The sequence below is a fragment of the Pygocentrus nattereri genome, chromosome 6 (assembly GCF_015220715.1).
Source record: "Pygocentrus nattereri isolate fPygNat1 chromosome 6, fPygNat1.pri, whole genome shotgun sequence".
Taxonomy (NCBI): domain Eukaryota; kingdom Metazoa; phylum Chordata; class Actinopteri; order Characiformes; family Serrasalmidae; genus Pygocentrus; species Pygocentrus nattereri.
Genome location: NC_051216.1, coordinates 41,901,936 through 41,919,640, shown reverse-complemented (window position 1 = coordinate 41,919,640; position 17,705 = coordinate 41,901,936). Strand labels below are relative to the sequence as shown.

The following is a 17,705-nucleotide window of genomic DNA, read 5'->3' as shown; positions in this document are numbered from 1 at the left end:
TGTGCTGCTGCTGCTGCGGAGTGCGCGAGCGGAGCGACTCGCCGGAGAAAAACCCGGAGTGGGAGAAGCACGCGCACGCCCACTGACAGCCGATTGGACGCGGGGACTGAGGAGGGGGCGGGGCCTGGAGCTGTCGATCAGAGCGAGCGATCGAGCGAGCGAGAGAGAGAGAGATTAGAGAACGTTAGGCTTAATAAAGAGTTCAGTTTGGCATTATGACGTCATATTGGAGCTGAACTTAAAGTGTACAGAACGGTTTGAAAAAAAAACGATTTTTTTTGTTTTTTTTTTCTTTTTAAAAACGCTTAAATAAAAAAAAATATATATATATATATATATATTTTTTTTTTCCCCAGATTTTCCACCAACTCTGAGCTTTTTTTTCCCTAAACAGTCTAAAATATCCGTATTTATATTTTTCCTTTTCTTTTCTGCTCTTTCTTTTTCCTCCCTCGCGGTTAATAAAGAGAGGACAACTGAGGAGTGATTGTGAGCGACAGCGCTGAGAGGGGGAGGGGAGGGGGGCGGTTGGGGTGCGCGGTGAGTCATTCCGCGGACAACAGCGCCTCCTGCCGGAGGACACAAACACGACAGCGGCATTACAGCACAGACGAGCTTTACTGCAGTAAAACATGATAATATAATAAATATAGTCGGACTCTACGGAGCGCGCGCGAGAGGCACAGAGCGGCGCGAGCGGCGGACACAGTCTGACCTCTACTCGAACCCCTTCCTGACCAACAACAGCCTGAATTTGGCTTCAGAAGGAGAAAGGCCACTGAACGGGAACTGCTTGGTGCGGAAAGGTGCAGTTCAGTGCACGCACTAAAAAGACCGGGTGCTTCTTCAGGGGTGTTCTAGAATCCATAGAACCGTAAAGAACCATTCTCTATGCAGACCCAAGGACACCCAAAGAACCACGTGCATGTTTAAATGGTTCTCTGCAAGGCGAAATGGTCCCGACTGATGGAGAACATGTAAATGGTTCTAAAAGGCTTCTGCTGTTGTTAGAGGCTTGACTTCGTAACCATAGTAGAACCATTTTTGGTGCTGTATAGAACCATTTTCGGAACGTATCTAGCGCCACAAATTCTCCAACGGTCTGAAGAACGATTTGACCATGGAAAGAACTATTTAAGGACGCAAATGGTTCTACATGGAACCCTTGTCTTTATTAAAGAACCCCTGAAGAACCCCCGTGTTAAGAGTGCAGCGATAGCAGCAGTGCTGTTGTTATGGTTATAACCGGCTGATAAAAGAGTCGCGGTGAGGCCTTTAACACCTCGGAATCACACACTGCAGAGATAATGAAGTCCGAGGAGAGTGTGTGTGAGTGTGTGAGTGTGTGTGAGCGGTCAGTCTAAGTAAACGGTCCGTCTTGAGTGTGTATTGAGTGTGTGTTGAGTGTGCGCTGTTAAACGCAGACAGAACTTGTTTATTTTATATATATATATATATACACACACACACACATATTATATATATGTATATATATATAATATATAATATATACACACATATACATATATATACTGTGTGTATATATATGTGTGTGTGTGTGTATATATATATATATATATATATATATATATAAAATATGTGTGTGTGTGTGTGTGTATATATATATATATATATATATATATATATATATATATATATATTGTAAAGTGTTATAAAAGAGTTATTGGAATGTAGAAATGAAACATTATTATTATTATTATTATTAAATATGAACCGTTTCAATATTTAAACGGTTCTTTCTTATAGAGAAACTGCTGTATGTGGTTCTCCGAAGTCATTTAAGCGCCTCACTGCTGCCGTGCGACTAAACGGAAACTGGACACGTTTTCTTTCGTTCCGACGCAACTTTTAACAACTCCATTTAAAATTAAATGCGATTATCTTACACTACTTTTAATATATAATACCTAAATGAAACACCCGGTTCACCCGCCAGCTGAAACACTGCGCTCGGTAAACGCAGTAAAACACCCAGACTGGAGCGCCTCCGTCAGTAAAGCTGGCGGTTTCCTCTGCAGTCTGAGTGTGTGTGAGCACCTCCTCTTCGCCTCGGACCTGAGAAAGTCCGACTGAAGTTCTTCCCACATCAGTGTGAGCGCTTTCCCTCACTTTCTCTCCCAGTGAAGGTAAAACAGCTCCAGCTTCCAGCGCTCTGCGTTCAGCTAGTCACGGTAGGCGCGGTGGTTTAGTCCAGGTTGAACTGATGCCTGTCGCTGAGCCAGCATTCCCAAGGCTACATGACCCCTACATACACCTACATAGACTTTTATGAAGGTTTACTCCAACAGGCATCAGATGTCATAGACAGAGAGACCACTTGCGTCCATTCTGAGGTCATTAGGGCAACTGTGAGTTTACAGTGGGCTCCAAAGTCTTGAGCTGTGGTGAAAGTGCTTTTTCTTTTTTTGCATTCTTTTGTTTTTTTACACCTATTTCTGAAGTATTATACACTTTCATTACAAACTAGATCAGCATAACACTTCAAATGAATTGTAGAATAGAATGATTTGCAATTTCAACATTTATTTTTAGCGCTTTCAACATGAATCTTAGCACTCATGCCCCTTAGTACTTTGGCTTTAATGACAACATGGGCCCCACAAGTTGGTGCAAAGCCTCAAACGGGCAGATCCAATCCATCTGAAAGTCGTCTAAAAACAAGCTTCAGCAGAAGGAACTCAAATCAGACATTTTTCATGAAGGCCAATGTCAAAAAATGTGCTTACATTTGAATAGTGACCTAAAAGCTGGGCGTAATGTTAATTTTTACATGTTTGATTAAAGAATTTCAAAAATTGGTAAAATAGAAAAAGGACATTTGGAATCCACTGCAGAAAACACTGAAACCCACAGGAAACTCAATGAAAGAATGGCTTTACTTGGCCCACAGGAGCCACTCATGAATGTGTATCCCTGTCCTTATGGTGTGTTTCCAAGTTGCAACTAACCCAATCCCAACCACAGCAACCAAATCATCACCTGGTTCCTTTACATTGTCTAACAACATCTGCATTCCTTTGGTCAAGTTGCTAAAAGTTTCCCACAACATCAAAACATTCATGTTCCGAGGACATTCGGTCCCTCAAAAGAGCCAAATGAGATGCACAGTCAGTCAGTGCTCTTAACGAACGGTCAGGAAACCCTGCAGCCCCACGCTGAGCTCATAGACTGCATGCTAAATCCATTACCCTGCATGGGGCAAGCGCAGGAGTCACATTCAAAGCCCTCAAAATCCTTCTGTTTTGGTGGAGGTGATTAAGTTCACACATCGCAATAAACTCCACTGATCAGAGCCAATACACTGCCGAGCGCAGAACCCCAGACTGAGCCTCGTTCATTAAACCAAACTCATTTGTAAGTGCAAATCCCCATTTATGCACACGGTAGTTAAAGATGGACCCACATGAGTAAAACTATTGCGGCTTTTAAACTTTGGCCTTTTTAGGAATTAGGAATGGGATACTATTAACCCCCAGTTGCAGCCCCCACCCACAATTCGAATGGTTTTCAATACCACTGCAGTATTAAAATATACCACACACGCTGAAAAGTTCTAATACACACCAAAACATCACGTACGGTTAACTGAACTTCTCTTTCGTTTAACATTTAAATGTACATGTACTAAAACCATAATTCATGTTTACATGGCCATTTTTCAATTTTCATTCTCTGTTCCGACTCAAAACGCAGACCAGGCTGAAACACTCCTTGTAACTTCAGTGTGAGTGAGCGGGGCTAAAGGCTGTAGACTGAATTGGCGGATAAATATCTGTTTAAGTGACATCACAGAAACAATGAATTGAAAATAAGCCGTTTCCAAATATGGATTGTGTCGACTGAATGGCATATTACTAAACTTTACCAAAGCTTACATACTACATTTACGGCATTTGGCTGACGCTCTTATCCAGAGCGACTTACAATTTGATTATTTTTACACAGGTAGGCGGAGTTAGGAGTCTTGCCCAAGGACCCTTATTGGTATAGTGTAGGGTCTTTGCCAAGGTGGGGGATTGAACCCCAGTCTACAGCATAGAAGGCAGAGGTGTTACCCACTACACTAACCAACCACATACTACAGCAAACTATAGGGGGGGTGGATTTGTCATGCACTGAAGGGAAAAAAGACAGCATATTTCAAACTGTTTCAGATGTATTTTATAACATACTACATTTTGTTACTTGAAAATTTCAAAAATACAGAACAAGCTATGTCTTGCTGCTGTGGGAACAAAAACTTGCATCTTCATTTTCAGTTTTTGACATAATTTGAAAGTGTTGCTCTTTACATTTTGTGTAAATTTAATGATGAATGGGAAAAAAAAAAAACCTGCTAAAATGTCCAGGTCCATTGACTTATACTAAAATAACGTGTCTCCTGTAAAGTTACCATTTTGGAGATACGTGGTTTTGTTCCGACAACTGCGACATATATTGTCGCTGTCAGATCAAAACTCCTATCTCGAAAATGGTCATTTTAGAGGAGAAAGAAAAAAATGTTTCTAAATGGTAAATGTAGTTTAATGCAATGATATGGTTTTCAAATAAAAAATGCTATTTTATATAACTAGCTCATTGGGTGAGGGGGTAGAGTTACAGTAACTTTCTGGTGGGCTAAATCAAACGTCCTCACAGGCCAAACTTCGGCCAATGAGCCAATTTAGCCGCGCGGGATCATTGTAAACCACCTCATACACCCAAGAGCCCTCTTACAGCGTGAAAAACCACAAACAAGAAGGAACGACATCATAGTCAAAGGATTTATTAATGAACGGCTCAGTTCCACTTTACAAGACAAGGAGGAGTTAACCACGATATGATACCACCTAACTAACACACACACGCGCACACACACACCCTAAGCAATCTTACCTGTGTCTTCCGATTTCCTTTATGAACCAAAACAGTTCAGCAGACGTCCACACAACCCACACCATTCACCCATGCTGTCTAAGCAAACAGTTCAAATGAAACTGTTGAATAAAAAGTCTCCCTTACACGCATCTTCCTATATGCTGCGGGATCGTTACAGTGGTGAGTGAACGATGTCAAAAGTAACGTAAAACAGGACGTTTCAATGATCACGATTTGCAGGAAACAAATGGATGAAGCAGCACGGGTCATTCAGGAGCTCTCCTTGGTTTAAGGTGCCCGCAAAACTGATATCCCCCCTCCCACCCCTCACCAATGCACACATACCTCATATTTCATTTCAAATAATCTCCCAACCCCGCTTCCTCAACGTTTCACTCCCCCTTGCGGAAATAAACGGATGGATGGATTAAAGTTGTGTAATTGGAACAAACTGTGCTCAAGTCTAAACCAAAAACAAGGGAGCTCCCAAACACCTTACGCAAGGCTTTCTAAGGCTTTAGTACAAGCGCGCACGCACACACTCCTGCCCGCACACATACACACAAGCCCACTGTTCTCTTCGCTATTGCCTTTCGATAAAAACAAAGCGGATGGCCCCGAAATGTCGGGAGGGAAAAGCTTCCTATACAGCTGTGGCAGAACGTAACATAAAAAAAAGTTGCTAAAACTGAAAGAACCAGCCAGTCCGTGGAGGTGGCAGCAAAGTTCAGCATGGCAAAACTTCCTCAACCGAGGGTTTGGGAAGGGAGCAGAGTTTTTCCGAACCCCGGAGGAGAGACTGCCAGAGCTGGATTCTCATAAGACTCCCAGAGATTCGCTTCAAAATGAAGTTTTCGTCCAGAAGGAGAGGGTAGCAATGGAGAGGAGAGGAGAAAAGAGGAGGGGAGAAGAGAGGAGAGGATGATCAGTCCGTTGCTTTGAGTGCGAAGGAGAGGCGAGGTCGGGACTTGCCCTTCCCCAGAATCATCTTCTGCTCTTCCTTTTGCTGTTTCTGCCTCTCCTGCTCGAGTTTCATACGCTCCTCATGGATCTTTCGCTGCTCCTCCACTATACGCAGCTGATCCTCTGCCTAGGAAACACAGAAATGCAAAAGTTCAACTAACGCACTCCGATATACATACAAGTTTTAAATGGCAAGTTAACAGATGATGTTTACAACCCAAGTATACAGAGTCTGAAGTCTCACGTATACAAGCAAAGCACATCGCTGAGGCCGTGTTTTTTTGCTAGCCTATAGTGGACAGTGCTTGCGTGAGAATTATGGATAAATAAAAGGAAAAGGGAGCACAGCTCTCCGCGAAACAAGATGTGAAGTATTGGTACAAGTGCGAGAGGCTACAGTCGTGGATGAACATGCAGCCACTGTTGCTCTCGCTGGACAGTAATGACAACATGAAAAAAATAATACTGAATTATTCAAAATATTATAATAATTAAAACACTGGCCACCTTCAGAAATATAACAAAATGCACGGCTTATTAAAAAAAATCTCTCTGAGGTCAAGTTTGAGGAAATTAAAACAATTAATAGCGATTAACTACATTTTTTAAATATATAATTTTAATTGCTCGACAGCCCTAAAAGATGTGAAAAAACAATACAGACTATATAGTAGCTTCAAAAAGCTATGCGCACTATGCAAAGGTCACTCTGGGACAGAGCTGCAAGTGCCAGGCTCCCCCAAACATGACAAACTGGGTTTGTGCCCTTTAAGTCCAAATCAAATAAACAAGAGCTAAAGCAAACACTTTAAGGGAGGTCACAGACTACTCCCATTTAAAAAACAGTGGAGGGAAATAAAGCTTTTACAATGACACAACGCACTGATAAACATCAGAATCCATACACGCCTGGAGCCAACTAAACATTCTGCCAGTGTTAAGCCAAGGCTGCTTCTACAGTTAGAACAAACTGCTTTATTTCAAAAGACAAGGTGGCCTTGGGAAATGACAAAGCTTAGTAAACAAACATCTGGATGACTGCACTGAAGATGGAGAAAATCATGTGTATATGATCTGGTGTCTGCCTATTATTATCTATTATTATATCTGTAATGTACATTAAACTGTCTGTCAACCGTTTAATCAAGTCTGATGCAATTTTCTAAAAAGGACATGAGGCTTAAAGTGTTTGTCTATTTTAGACTGTGAGAATATTTAACCAACGTAAATAAGTATTTCATTTTTGGCTTACATGACAGTAAAGATGACAACCAATTCACATCATATTAAAAGCTAGTTAGCCTATACATACCAGAGCCTGGCTGATTTGAAATGTGGTTCTAATAACTCATAAGCAGATTTGATATTTTACACTAATTCTGGATTAACATTTCAGTTTTACTCTCCAGGAGTTTTAAACTGTGTTTTACAGACTGTTAATAGTTCCGAGCGCTCAAATTTCATGAAGAGCAACCCTCACAATGTTAAATAACAGTACAGAAATAGCACTTGGGACTGCCCCAAATTCTTTGCTTGTTTTAGTTTCAGTTATTATTTCTTTTTTATCTACATATTTCTGGTGTAGCAGTGATCAAAAGGAACATGCTATTTATTAGCACATCATCTGCACTATTTTCAGTAGAATGAGTTCAGTCAATGTCAACTGAAATAAATTTTATTACCAAGATATACATAACACGCTATACATGTATAGTCTTGGAAGAAACAGTACTTTTAGCATTTCTTTTAGCAAAATCTAAAACATGGACCACAAAGACAGGACAGGGAGGCTTTAACAAAAACAGAAAGCCTCTTTCATGCTTACAGTGAACTCACAGTCATAACCAAAATACCAAGAGAGGCTTTACAGATTTTTTTTTCTCCAGATAAATCTTACTCAGGTTATGAACAGTATTACATGCAAGTTAAGGTTCCTCTGCATTTAACGGGTTTTGGTTTTATAGGGGATTTTTCTCGGATTTTACAGTATCTGAGAAGGCCAGGGGTGCCTGTGAAAAGGCCTGTGCTGTGGATTTTAAGTGAAAATAAGAACATATTCTTTACAGAGAACACACTTCTATACATTTTAATACTCAATTACTGTTTTTTATTTTGCTAAATTTCATGAAACAAAAATAAAAAATGTGAGAAGCTTCTGTCTCATTTCATACTTTTCTCCAATATGTAGCAGTAAAATGCAGAAAATATACAAAAGTTACTGTGCAAAAAAAATTACCAGAAATGCAAACTTTTGTATACAACTATGAAAAGCAAACTTTATTCATTATCTTATCAACACATTGATAATTGAATAAATAAATCTTACCAGTTTAGCCTGAGCTTCAGCGATCTTTCTGTTGTTTTCTTCCAAAATTTTCTCCAGTTCCTCCCTTTTGGATTTTTCTTCTTCCTACAGGGGTGACACGATGGCATGTTAGGCCGGGCAAAACAATTCCCTGAACACAATCTCCATACACGCAGTCTCACGCACACACAACCACACACACACACACACACTCCTACTCTCACTCCACAGTCAGACTCACTCATAGCACAGAAGCGCTTTCATCCTGTTTCTCACTCTCTGCAAATTTCACATTTCATTTGGCAGAATTCTTAGGTAAATGCAAAGAATTAACCCCCTACATCTCTCTCTCTCTCTCCCTTGTAGTGAAACGATCAAAAACCCTCCCATGAAAGACTCCAATCACACATTTACAATCCCCGCAATGTCTTACTCAGACATTCATTAAGCGCATTCATGAACATACATACAGAACAGGCATTTTAAGACAAACATCAACTAATAAAGACTCTCATTTGTTTTGTAGATGGAAAAAAAAAAAAAAGACAGGCTGATTGATTTTTTTGCCTTTCTAATCTATCAGCATCCATCAGCAAGAAATTTCAAAAGGAAACAAGAGACATAAAGAGTAAATAAAACAAAGGAGAGATTGAATAGTAGTAGCTCACCAATGCTTGTATACCTACGCCTTTTTCCATTGACTGTGTACTGTACCTACACAACTGCTGATTAAAGGGGGGGTGAGTATTTACTGCCTGGTCCCGTGTGTGTCCCGTCCTGGACAGCGCTGCACTTCCCCTTTAAAAACTCTGCTCTGAGCTGCTAGCACAAGCTAGCGCTCTTACACAGCAACACCGCATGCAGTATAGCACAGTCCAGTAGAGTGAAAGTGATGGTGTGGTGGACAGGAGAATGAAGCATGTAAGTAAAACACATTACCATGTGGGGACATCGACAATCGCGGGACATCAGGCTATTACTGTTAAAAATGGTGTTAACAGCTGCAAGAACACATTCATCACATGGAGTGTATTAACTGCATCGTGCTTTAGTGAGTAAAGGGTCTAGTTTGAGGTGTCAGAGGTGTGTGTGTGTGTGTGTGTGTGTGTGCATGTTGTAGGTGAGTTTGCATGTGGGTGCACCCAAAAAACTGGCAGTCCTGAGGAAAAGCAATTTGTGAGGACACAGAAGTACATTTACAATACTGCACTTTTAACAATGAGAACAGTGTTAAAAGAAAAAAAGGGGTTAGGAGACAGCAACAAAACCAGCAGCAGACCTTAAAAATGAATGGATAAATAAATAAATATTAAATAAAGACAGAACTGGTCAAGTATAAAGGGAAACGTGAAAGAGAAACTCAAACAGAGACTGGCTAAAAATTAACCACATCCATTAACTAAGCTCCTACATTAAAAGGTTCAGATCATATGATGGGTTGAGCTGCTGGAGAGGAGAATGCTAGAACATGGTGATGGCTAATCTGAATGGGCTGCACAAGGGCACATATCTAACCCCGTTAGTGCTGACCGACCGGCCCTTTGTGTGTTGGTGTGTCTGGGATTTTCTAAGGGAATTAGTGTCCAGTTCAAGAACTCAAATTCACTTCATGATTAGTGCGCAAACTGTAAAATCCTCTTTTGAAAGGAAGTCAGTCACTCTCAGAAATATTAAAGGTGGGGTCATCGATTTTGGTGGATGTTGGCCATTTCTGAAACTCGACAGTCTCTCCTTTCAGTTTTCCACCCACATCATTGCCATCATCACACGTGAAAGCAAACTGCCTAGGCTAAAACTCCTGAATGCTCCTGCTAATTTAGCTGGTTTACTGATCACAGACGTTGTAGCTGATCGTCATCAACGATGCAACACCAACAGCTAGCTAATGTTTCCCTCGACGGACACTCTAAGTGCTATGTGATAGATAAGCAACAATTTCTAAAAAAAAAATAAAAATACAAATAATAATAATAATAATAATAATAACAAATAGAATATTTTCTCGTTACAAAACGGGATTATCTATTACCCTTGCCCCCCCGAGCGCTGCCTCAAGCACGCAAAGCGCTCTGCAGCTTCTATACTATATTAAGCTCATATTCTTTCGTTAGCTCAGCATTCATTGACCTAAAAATCACACACTAAACACATTACCAGATGTTGAATTACTCAGTAGTTAAATTATTTCATGAGTCTGGTGTGGGTTCAGTTTATCTGTCGGTTTATATTTTTATAAAAGTATGGTCAATGGGTAACTTGTCAATCATTGCTGATATCTGATTACATCACCCTAACTTCAGGCACACTATGCAAATGATTATTTCTCTAGTTGATACACAGCAAGGCATTTCCTCAGCTCCCTCCAGCACCAGTAAGCCAAGCCAATGTTCACTCCTGTCCAAAATAAACTCAGTCACTCTTCATCACTTTTTCTTCAAATTCTGCTTTTCTGTTGTCCTTTCTTGGTTTCATTTGCAGTGTATTCTACTGATGACTAGAACGTGAAGAGAAATATCACCTAATATTAAAGCATTCTAAATTAAATAAATAAATAAAAATAAATCGATGGCTCCACCTTTCGCAACCAAATTAGGTTTATTTCATGTGCAGCTTGCGAAAAACTGTTCGTAGATCTATGTAAAAACTACCACAACATGCAGTTCTTAAATGAGACGTGGGATTTACTTATTTTAAATAAATAAATAAATAAAAATCTCCAAAAAGACAAACAAGTCAACTGGAAAATATGCAGAAATATCATAATTACTACCACAAAGACAAAGCCTAACAAAAATATTGAAGGTCTGTTTTGTGAAAAAGTCGTTTTATTGAAAACAAAGGTAAAAGGAAAGAGATGAAAGACAAAGAAGAGCAGAGAGTAAGGAAGGCAAGAAAAAGGGGAGGGAAAAGGTGAAAGAAATTATTCATCTTTCACGGCCGTGACAAATCTTTCACACTGCACACCTTTGAGAGCAATCAGTGTGACCTATTATCCCATTATCTCATAGAGACAATCAACTGACAAAATGTGCGGCTAAAACCTTTCTGCTTTTGGACTTGAGCACCGTCAACAGCTATTGATTAACGCAACCCAGCCCCATCTACCTCTTGCGTACACATTTTCTATATCCGTCACCCTCGATTAGGGCAACTGGCTGTCAGTCTAACCCAGTGGCCTTCAAGAATGCACAGGTGGAAATTTCTTGGCACAAATATTTTTATAAAAATTTGCAAATATTCAGTTAATATTTTGAACAAAATCAAATCATGGGGTCCAAAACTTGGCCATGACAAATTAGACACTCCTTTATGTTTGGTTCTATTAAGAGCTTTGAGGCTGAAGCTTTAAAATTAGCTAAGAATCAGCCACTAAGGTAGCAGAGTTATAGTAGCTTTGACAGGGCTAAATAAAAATAATCAAGATGCCTTGAACACTGTAGGGTCATAAAAGGCAATCCGCAATCGACACGAAAGCCCCTTGCCGGCTAAACAAGGAGAAGACTGAGGCCCCCTGATCTAATCCATTATGGAAAAGAGGTGCACTCGTTGCCTTTGTCCTATCAATTCAGTTCAACCACCTGATTCTTGCCACTCTTTTAACACAGAGTCATTAAACTCCTCTCCACTCTCTCAAGGCTGTGAGTGCCAAGCTGTGCCACGGCAGTGCGATATACAGATTGCGGCGGAGTGCCGCTCCGTTACAAACGACCGAGCGTTACCTCTCGGGCTTTCTGCGCGCTGAGCTCAGCTTGCCTCTGCCTCTCCAGCTCCTGCAGCAGCTGAGCCTCCATGATGCGTTTGGCCTCCTCCACGCGTCGCAGTACCTCCCGCTCGATCTCGTCTCTCCGCTTCTCCAGCTCCTCCTCTACACGCCGGGCCACCATCTCCTCCACCCGCCGTGCTGTCTCCTCCTCAATCAGCCGCTCCTCGATCTCCTGCTGCCGTCTGGAGGGAGATGGAGGGAGAGGGCGTTAAATCATGAAATGTAGGTCAAAACTGTGCAATGCAAAATTATACACACAGTGAGCTTCTGCACACTCAAATGCTACCAGTGTCGCTCGGAGTTTTCTCCAGAAAACAGGCATTAATGGGCGGCACTGGGGGAAATAGGGGCTAAAAAATCAGGTAGTTCTTTTTGCCTGGCATTGGTGCTGCAAGATAAGTTCGTTCTTGTGTGCTTCTACAAAAAATTAATACATATTTATTTGGTTTCATAGCCTCCACAGAAAAAGCTGTTGCAGCAATGCCGACTGCTTCTCAGCCTTTAAGTGCACAAAAAATATATTTGCATGTCTGCTGTAAGTAGCTGCTAGTTTTTCCTTTTATTTCTATCAGACATAATAAAGCATAGTGCTTTTGAAATTTAATATTTTTTGCTTAGTTAGATTTCTGTTTAGATATCCATCCATTTTTTCTAAGCCGCTTCTCCGTCCGGGTTGCGGGGGGGGTGCTGGAGCCTATCCCAACAGTCATTGGGCGGGAGGCAGGATACACCCTGGACGGGTCGCCAGTCCATCGCAGGGCAGACAGACAGACACAGACAGTCACTCACACACTCACACCCAGGTGCAATATAGCTTGTCCAATCGACCTGACTGCATGTCTTTGGACTGTGGGAGGAAACCGGAGAACCCGGAGGAAACCCACGCAGACACGGGGAGAACATGCAAACTCCACACAGAGAGGACCCTGGTCACCCGGCCGGGGAATCGAACCCAGGCCCTCCTCGCTGTGAGGCGACAGCGCTACCCACCGCGCCGCGGTTTTTTTAGATATCCAAATGTCAAAATCGTTCAGCCCTATGGGCCTTTACCAATATGGGTTCATTTTGGCAGCCAATCAACATACAGAATGGCAGAATACAACAGAATATTCACGTGGAAGTAAACAAAAACAGCATGCTGTGGTTGCACCATGCATTTCTTTTTTACCTCAGCAAGCAGACCATTGATTTATAAAGATGGGGAAGCACTGCTGATATGCAGTAATAAAGAATCCCAGAGCTTGAACCGCTCAGATACTGTGTATACTCAACCCCAATATCACTGTATTAAAAAATTCATTACATATCAATTTCCCACCCTACAGCCTAGGAAGGGCTTCCACTGAATCCATGAGAGAACTGAGGTGCCATTTTACAGCATGCAAATTGAAAGTTGCACAAACCATTAAACAGGAAAGGACAGAAGCGTCTCCCATCTGTATTCACAACAGTGTTTCACAAGGCCACAGCATCACTTCCAGAAAAGTCAAAAAACCTCAAAACATCAACGATCAATGCTGATTTGATTTGTGCACGCCAGCCTATGGAATATGACACTGCAGACCTTTCTCCAGTGTCTCCTCTTTCAAATTTTATTGGCAGGACTGAGCAGGGGTCACCACAAGCCATGAGGTGGGGTCAGTCTCACCCCAACCAAAATGGGCAGAGTGCTTTTTAAGGTTCAGATGGCAATCTAGACAGGCCTAAGGCCAAATCTAAAGCTACAGCTCAGGCCTTTTTGTCCTTTATATCCACAACTCTCTTTAGGTCACAGAAGCTGTGGTCAAACACAAAGAGAAGACCTGAAAACGCTCAGAAAGTCATAAAGGTTACTGTCAGCTGCCGACTTCTGTGATTAGATTACCAGACATGACATCTGTTTGGTTAAGTGTTAACTGATGAAGTGGCCAGACGAACAGGCAGCCCAGAAAACTGCTCATCTTGCTCATCAATATCCACAAGCTCAAGAACACTCCATTTGCTTAGATTAGATAAAAATTAAATTAATAGGAAAATATATTTAAGACTCAAACCATGAGTTTTCTAAAAAGAAATTCTTGTCCTCATTTATTTGTTTGCTGTTATTCCCTTAACCCATTCCGTTTTTATCTATTCCCCTAAACTACACCGTACTGCACCCCACTGCCTGCTACGTCTATCTGCCAGTACCAAACTGTCTACCTGTGTTCATGTCCAAAAGGTTTGCATGACCCAGAAGGATAAGTGGTTTAGATGTGTGTGTGCTCATCCAACATTTCTTCTGAATTCAAGGGTAAAAATACAGGAGTTCATTCCCCTTTTACGCCTCTACTCATCTAGGAAGTCTTTACACTAGACATCATAACATTGTCAGAAGAAACTGATTACATTCAGTCACAAGTACATTAGTGTGGTCAATGCTTGGTGCTTGATGCCCTTCTAGCCGATGCATGGCACTGGCCTGGTGACCTTAAGCTCATGTGCAGCTGCTCCTGAGTGTTTCAATCTATTTGCCAATGTTTTTCTATGCAGACAATACGAACTGTATGCCTGTGTCTGTAAGGGGTGCATCTTCAAGTAGCTGAATTCACTCATTTGAAAGGCTACCTAGACACAGGTAGTGCAGATGAGACTGGGGAACACAGACTGCAGGAACAGCCCAAATTCTTTTATGACATATTTTGTCTAACCATTTATTTTCTTTTCATCATTTGCTTTTCAATATATAAGGATAGTTACCCAACAAAGGCAACAGAGACTATTAAAGGGCAACTTAGAAATCCAGCTTAATTCAACTGCTGAGATGTACACAAAGTTGTTCAAAGTGGTCTGATTTTTTTTTTTTTGATTTTTGATTACACAAAGTTGTTCAAAGTGGTCTGATGGAAAAGCTCCCCTCAAATTAACAGAACATCTTTTATTATAAGGGTTTAAAATGACATCACCCATCTATTTGACTGGAAAGAAGACAGATACAGCCTCATACGACGCCCACCTTCTGAATGTAGCTTATGAAATATCAAAGTTAAGAAGAACGACAAACTGCATTTTGGAACCAAGGACTTTAAGAAATTAAATAAAGCCAATCTAAATAACCGTTTACATCTGAACTATTTAGCTACTCAGTCATTTAGAAACATTGGTGGAATTCCCCCAAACCAATACATTATTAAGTGTATGACTTAACGTGTCATAACAGTGACTGTCATAATCACGTCTCACGTTCTCAAAGTCATGACTTAGTATCTCATAATTTCATAATTTTGACCTACTTTCTCATTACTGGGGTATACATACATACACACATATATACACCCACACATACATACACACACACACACACACACATACATATATATATATATATATATATATATAGGGAGAGAGAGAGAGACTTAGTATATAATAATTGATTTACTATGATGTAATTACGATTATTATGACTTACTCTCCCAAAGTAATTCCAAGTAATATACCAAGTCATAACTATGAGATACTACGTCATATTTATGAAATGTTAAGTAGTAATAATGATAAATTTCATCATTTGTGACTTACTTAATGACTATATTATGCTCTAGTGGCAGAAACAGCGGCTTCAACCCAGCACGGCTGGAGGACTGGGCTAGTTAGCTAGCTAGGTTAGCCGAGCTAACTAGGCTAGGTCAGTTAGCTTTAGCTCGAAGGGCCGCAGCTGCGGTCTTTATTCGCCGTTACTCGGTCATAAACGCTCCTGCAAGCCGTTTAACGGAAGACTCGTGCGTCTGTTTACACTCACATCTTCCTCTGTCTCTCCATCTCCGCCTTCCTCTCCTCCTCCTCCTTCCTCTGCTTCTCGTCCACGGCGGCCCGTTTGCTGAGCGTCCGCCCGAACATGTCCACTCTCTCTGGCGGAGAGCTCTTCTCCCGCTCCCGCTCTCTCTCCCGCCGCGAGGCCGCCGCCACCGCCGTGTTGTTGGACCGGGACCGCGACCGAGACCGGGAGCGCGATTCTTTGCGGCGGCTCCGTTTGGCTTCTCGGGACCGAGACCGCTTCTTGCTGCGCTCGCGGTCCCGGGAGCGGGAGCGCGACCGCGAGCTGCCTGCCCCGCCGCTCCGCGCGCGCTTCTTGCTTCGCTTGCCGCTCTTCGGGTGCTTCGAGCGCGAGGAGCTGCGGCTCCGCGAGCGCCCCATCACTCCGACACGAGCCGCCTTGTCTGCCTCTGCCGCTGTCTGAGCCGTTAAAGCTGGGCACCGGGGCCGGTGCTCGGTTTCTGGCTCGTTTCTTCGCTTCTGTTGGTTTTGTTTGTTTTCGTGTTTGAGCCTAAAGCGACTACAAGCCGAGCAAATATGGCGACGGTCCGGAGCTGTGCGTTCCCCCCACAATGCAACGCGCTCGGCTGTACTCGGCTCCTCTCGGCTCTTTTCGCGTAGTCACGGCGACAGCATCGGCGAACATCGGCTTAGTAAATAACTTCATGTTGAATAAGCGGTGATAAATAAATAAAGCTGGATTATGATGGTACACCTTGCTCGTAAGATTTTGGACCCACTTTTGCCTTCAGAACTGCCTTAATTCTTCGTGTCTTACTTTCAACAAGGTGTTGGAAACGTTCCTCAGAGATTTTAGTTGGTTATTTGAGTTCCTGTTGCCTTTCTATCATCTGGAACCAGTCTGCCCATTCTCCTCTGACCTCTCACATCAACAAGGCCTTTTCATCCACACAACTGACCGCTCACTGGATATTTCCTCTTTTTTGGACCGTTCTCTGTAAACCCTAGAGATGGTTGTGCGTGAAAATCCCAGTAGATCAGCAGTTTCTGAAATACTCAGACCAGCCCGTCTGGCACCAACAACCACGCCACGTTCAAAGCCCCTTAAATCCCCTTTCTTCCCCATTCTGATGCTCGGTCTGCACTTCAGCAAGATGTCTTGACCACCTCTACATGCCTAAATGCATTGAGCTGTGGCCATGTGATTGGCCGATTAGCTATTTGTATTAACAAGCAACTGAACAGGTACCTGTACCTAATAAAGTGGCAGGTGAGTGTACATGTTTTAAAACATGTGAAGACTTTTCGATTGAACAAATTAGCTAAAACCAGATAAAAAGACGACTGAATGAACATCGTTTCTATGCAACCTGACAGTTACAGGTAGCAGTTAGGTTGAGATGTTATCAAAGTTGCACGCAACACTTTCGGTTGCTCCACTGGTTAGCCAAATTAGCAGCAGTATTTCTGGTACACCACATAGTTCTCACTATAAAGTTATCCGCAAGGTGTCATTTACATGTGCGCAGCGTTTTTATCATCTTCACATCTTCACATGCTGTCTTTCTAGGGTTCTTTTCAATATGTTTTTGTTTTTGAACAGGAATGTTTATTAGCCATTACACTTCATTCTTTGCTCATTCTATCTAGAAGCACAAGAGTTTTTTTTTTTGTGGATGGTGTCTTACCTTCCTCTTCTGTAACGAATTTGATTCTTGAGATACCAATGTAATCTGAGCTATGTGTAAAATTAGCATCAAAAAAAGGAGAAAATAAATCTAGCTAGCTATGTTGATCAGGAGAGCATCAGGCCAAGAACAGTGGACCAAGCAGTCGTTAGCTTGCTCACAGCTTTTTAGCAAAATGTTAGCTTTTATGTTCTACTTGTTAGAATTTAGTTGTTTTAGTTGTCGTTAAGGCTCGGGAAACTGACAGAATGGAACTTTAGCAACCCTGACACATAGCTATGTGACGTGTTATCGCAATTTTGATTGGCTGTTCAATCATTTGCAACCATTTCAAGTGAGTTGCAGGATGTTCCATTAGGCAACTCAAGTGCAACTA

At 41.8% G+C, this 17,705-nt stretch overlaps 1 protein-coding gene across 1 annotated transcript; it reads right to left on the bottom strand.

The window, feature by feature from the left end:
- Positions 1–4,770: 4,770 nt before the first annotated feature.
- On the bottom strand, positions 4,771–16,261 carry arglu1a (arginine and glutamate rich 1a). Its single transcript, XM_017715516.2, has 4 exons — positions 15,667–16,261; positions 11,866–12,091; positions 8,168–8,251; positions 4,771–5,968 (listed from the first exon to the last, which is right to left on the bottom strand). Exons 1-4 carry the CDS (start codon positions 16,059–16,061, stop codon positions 5,804–5,806), a joined length of 870 nt encoding a protein of 289 aa, XP_017571005.1. The 5' UTR covers positions 16,062–16,261; the 3' UTR covers positions 4,771–5,803.
- Positions 16,262–17,705: the final 1,444 nt, after the last annotated feature.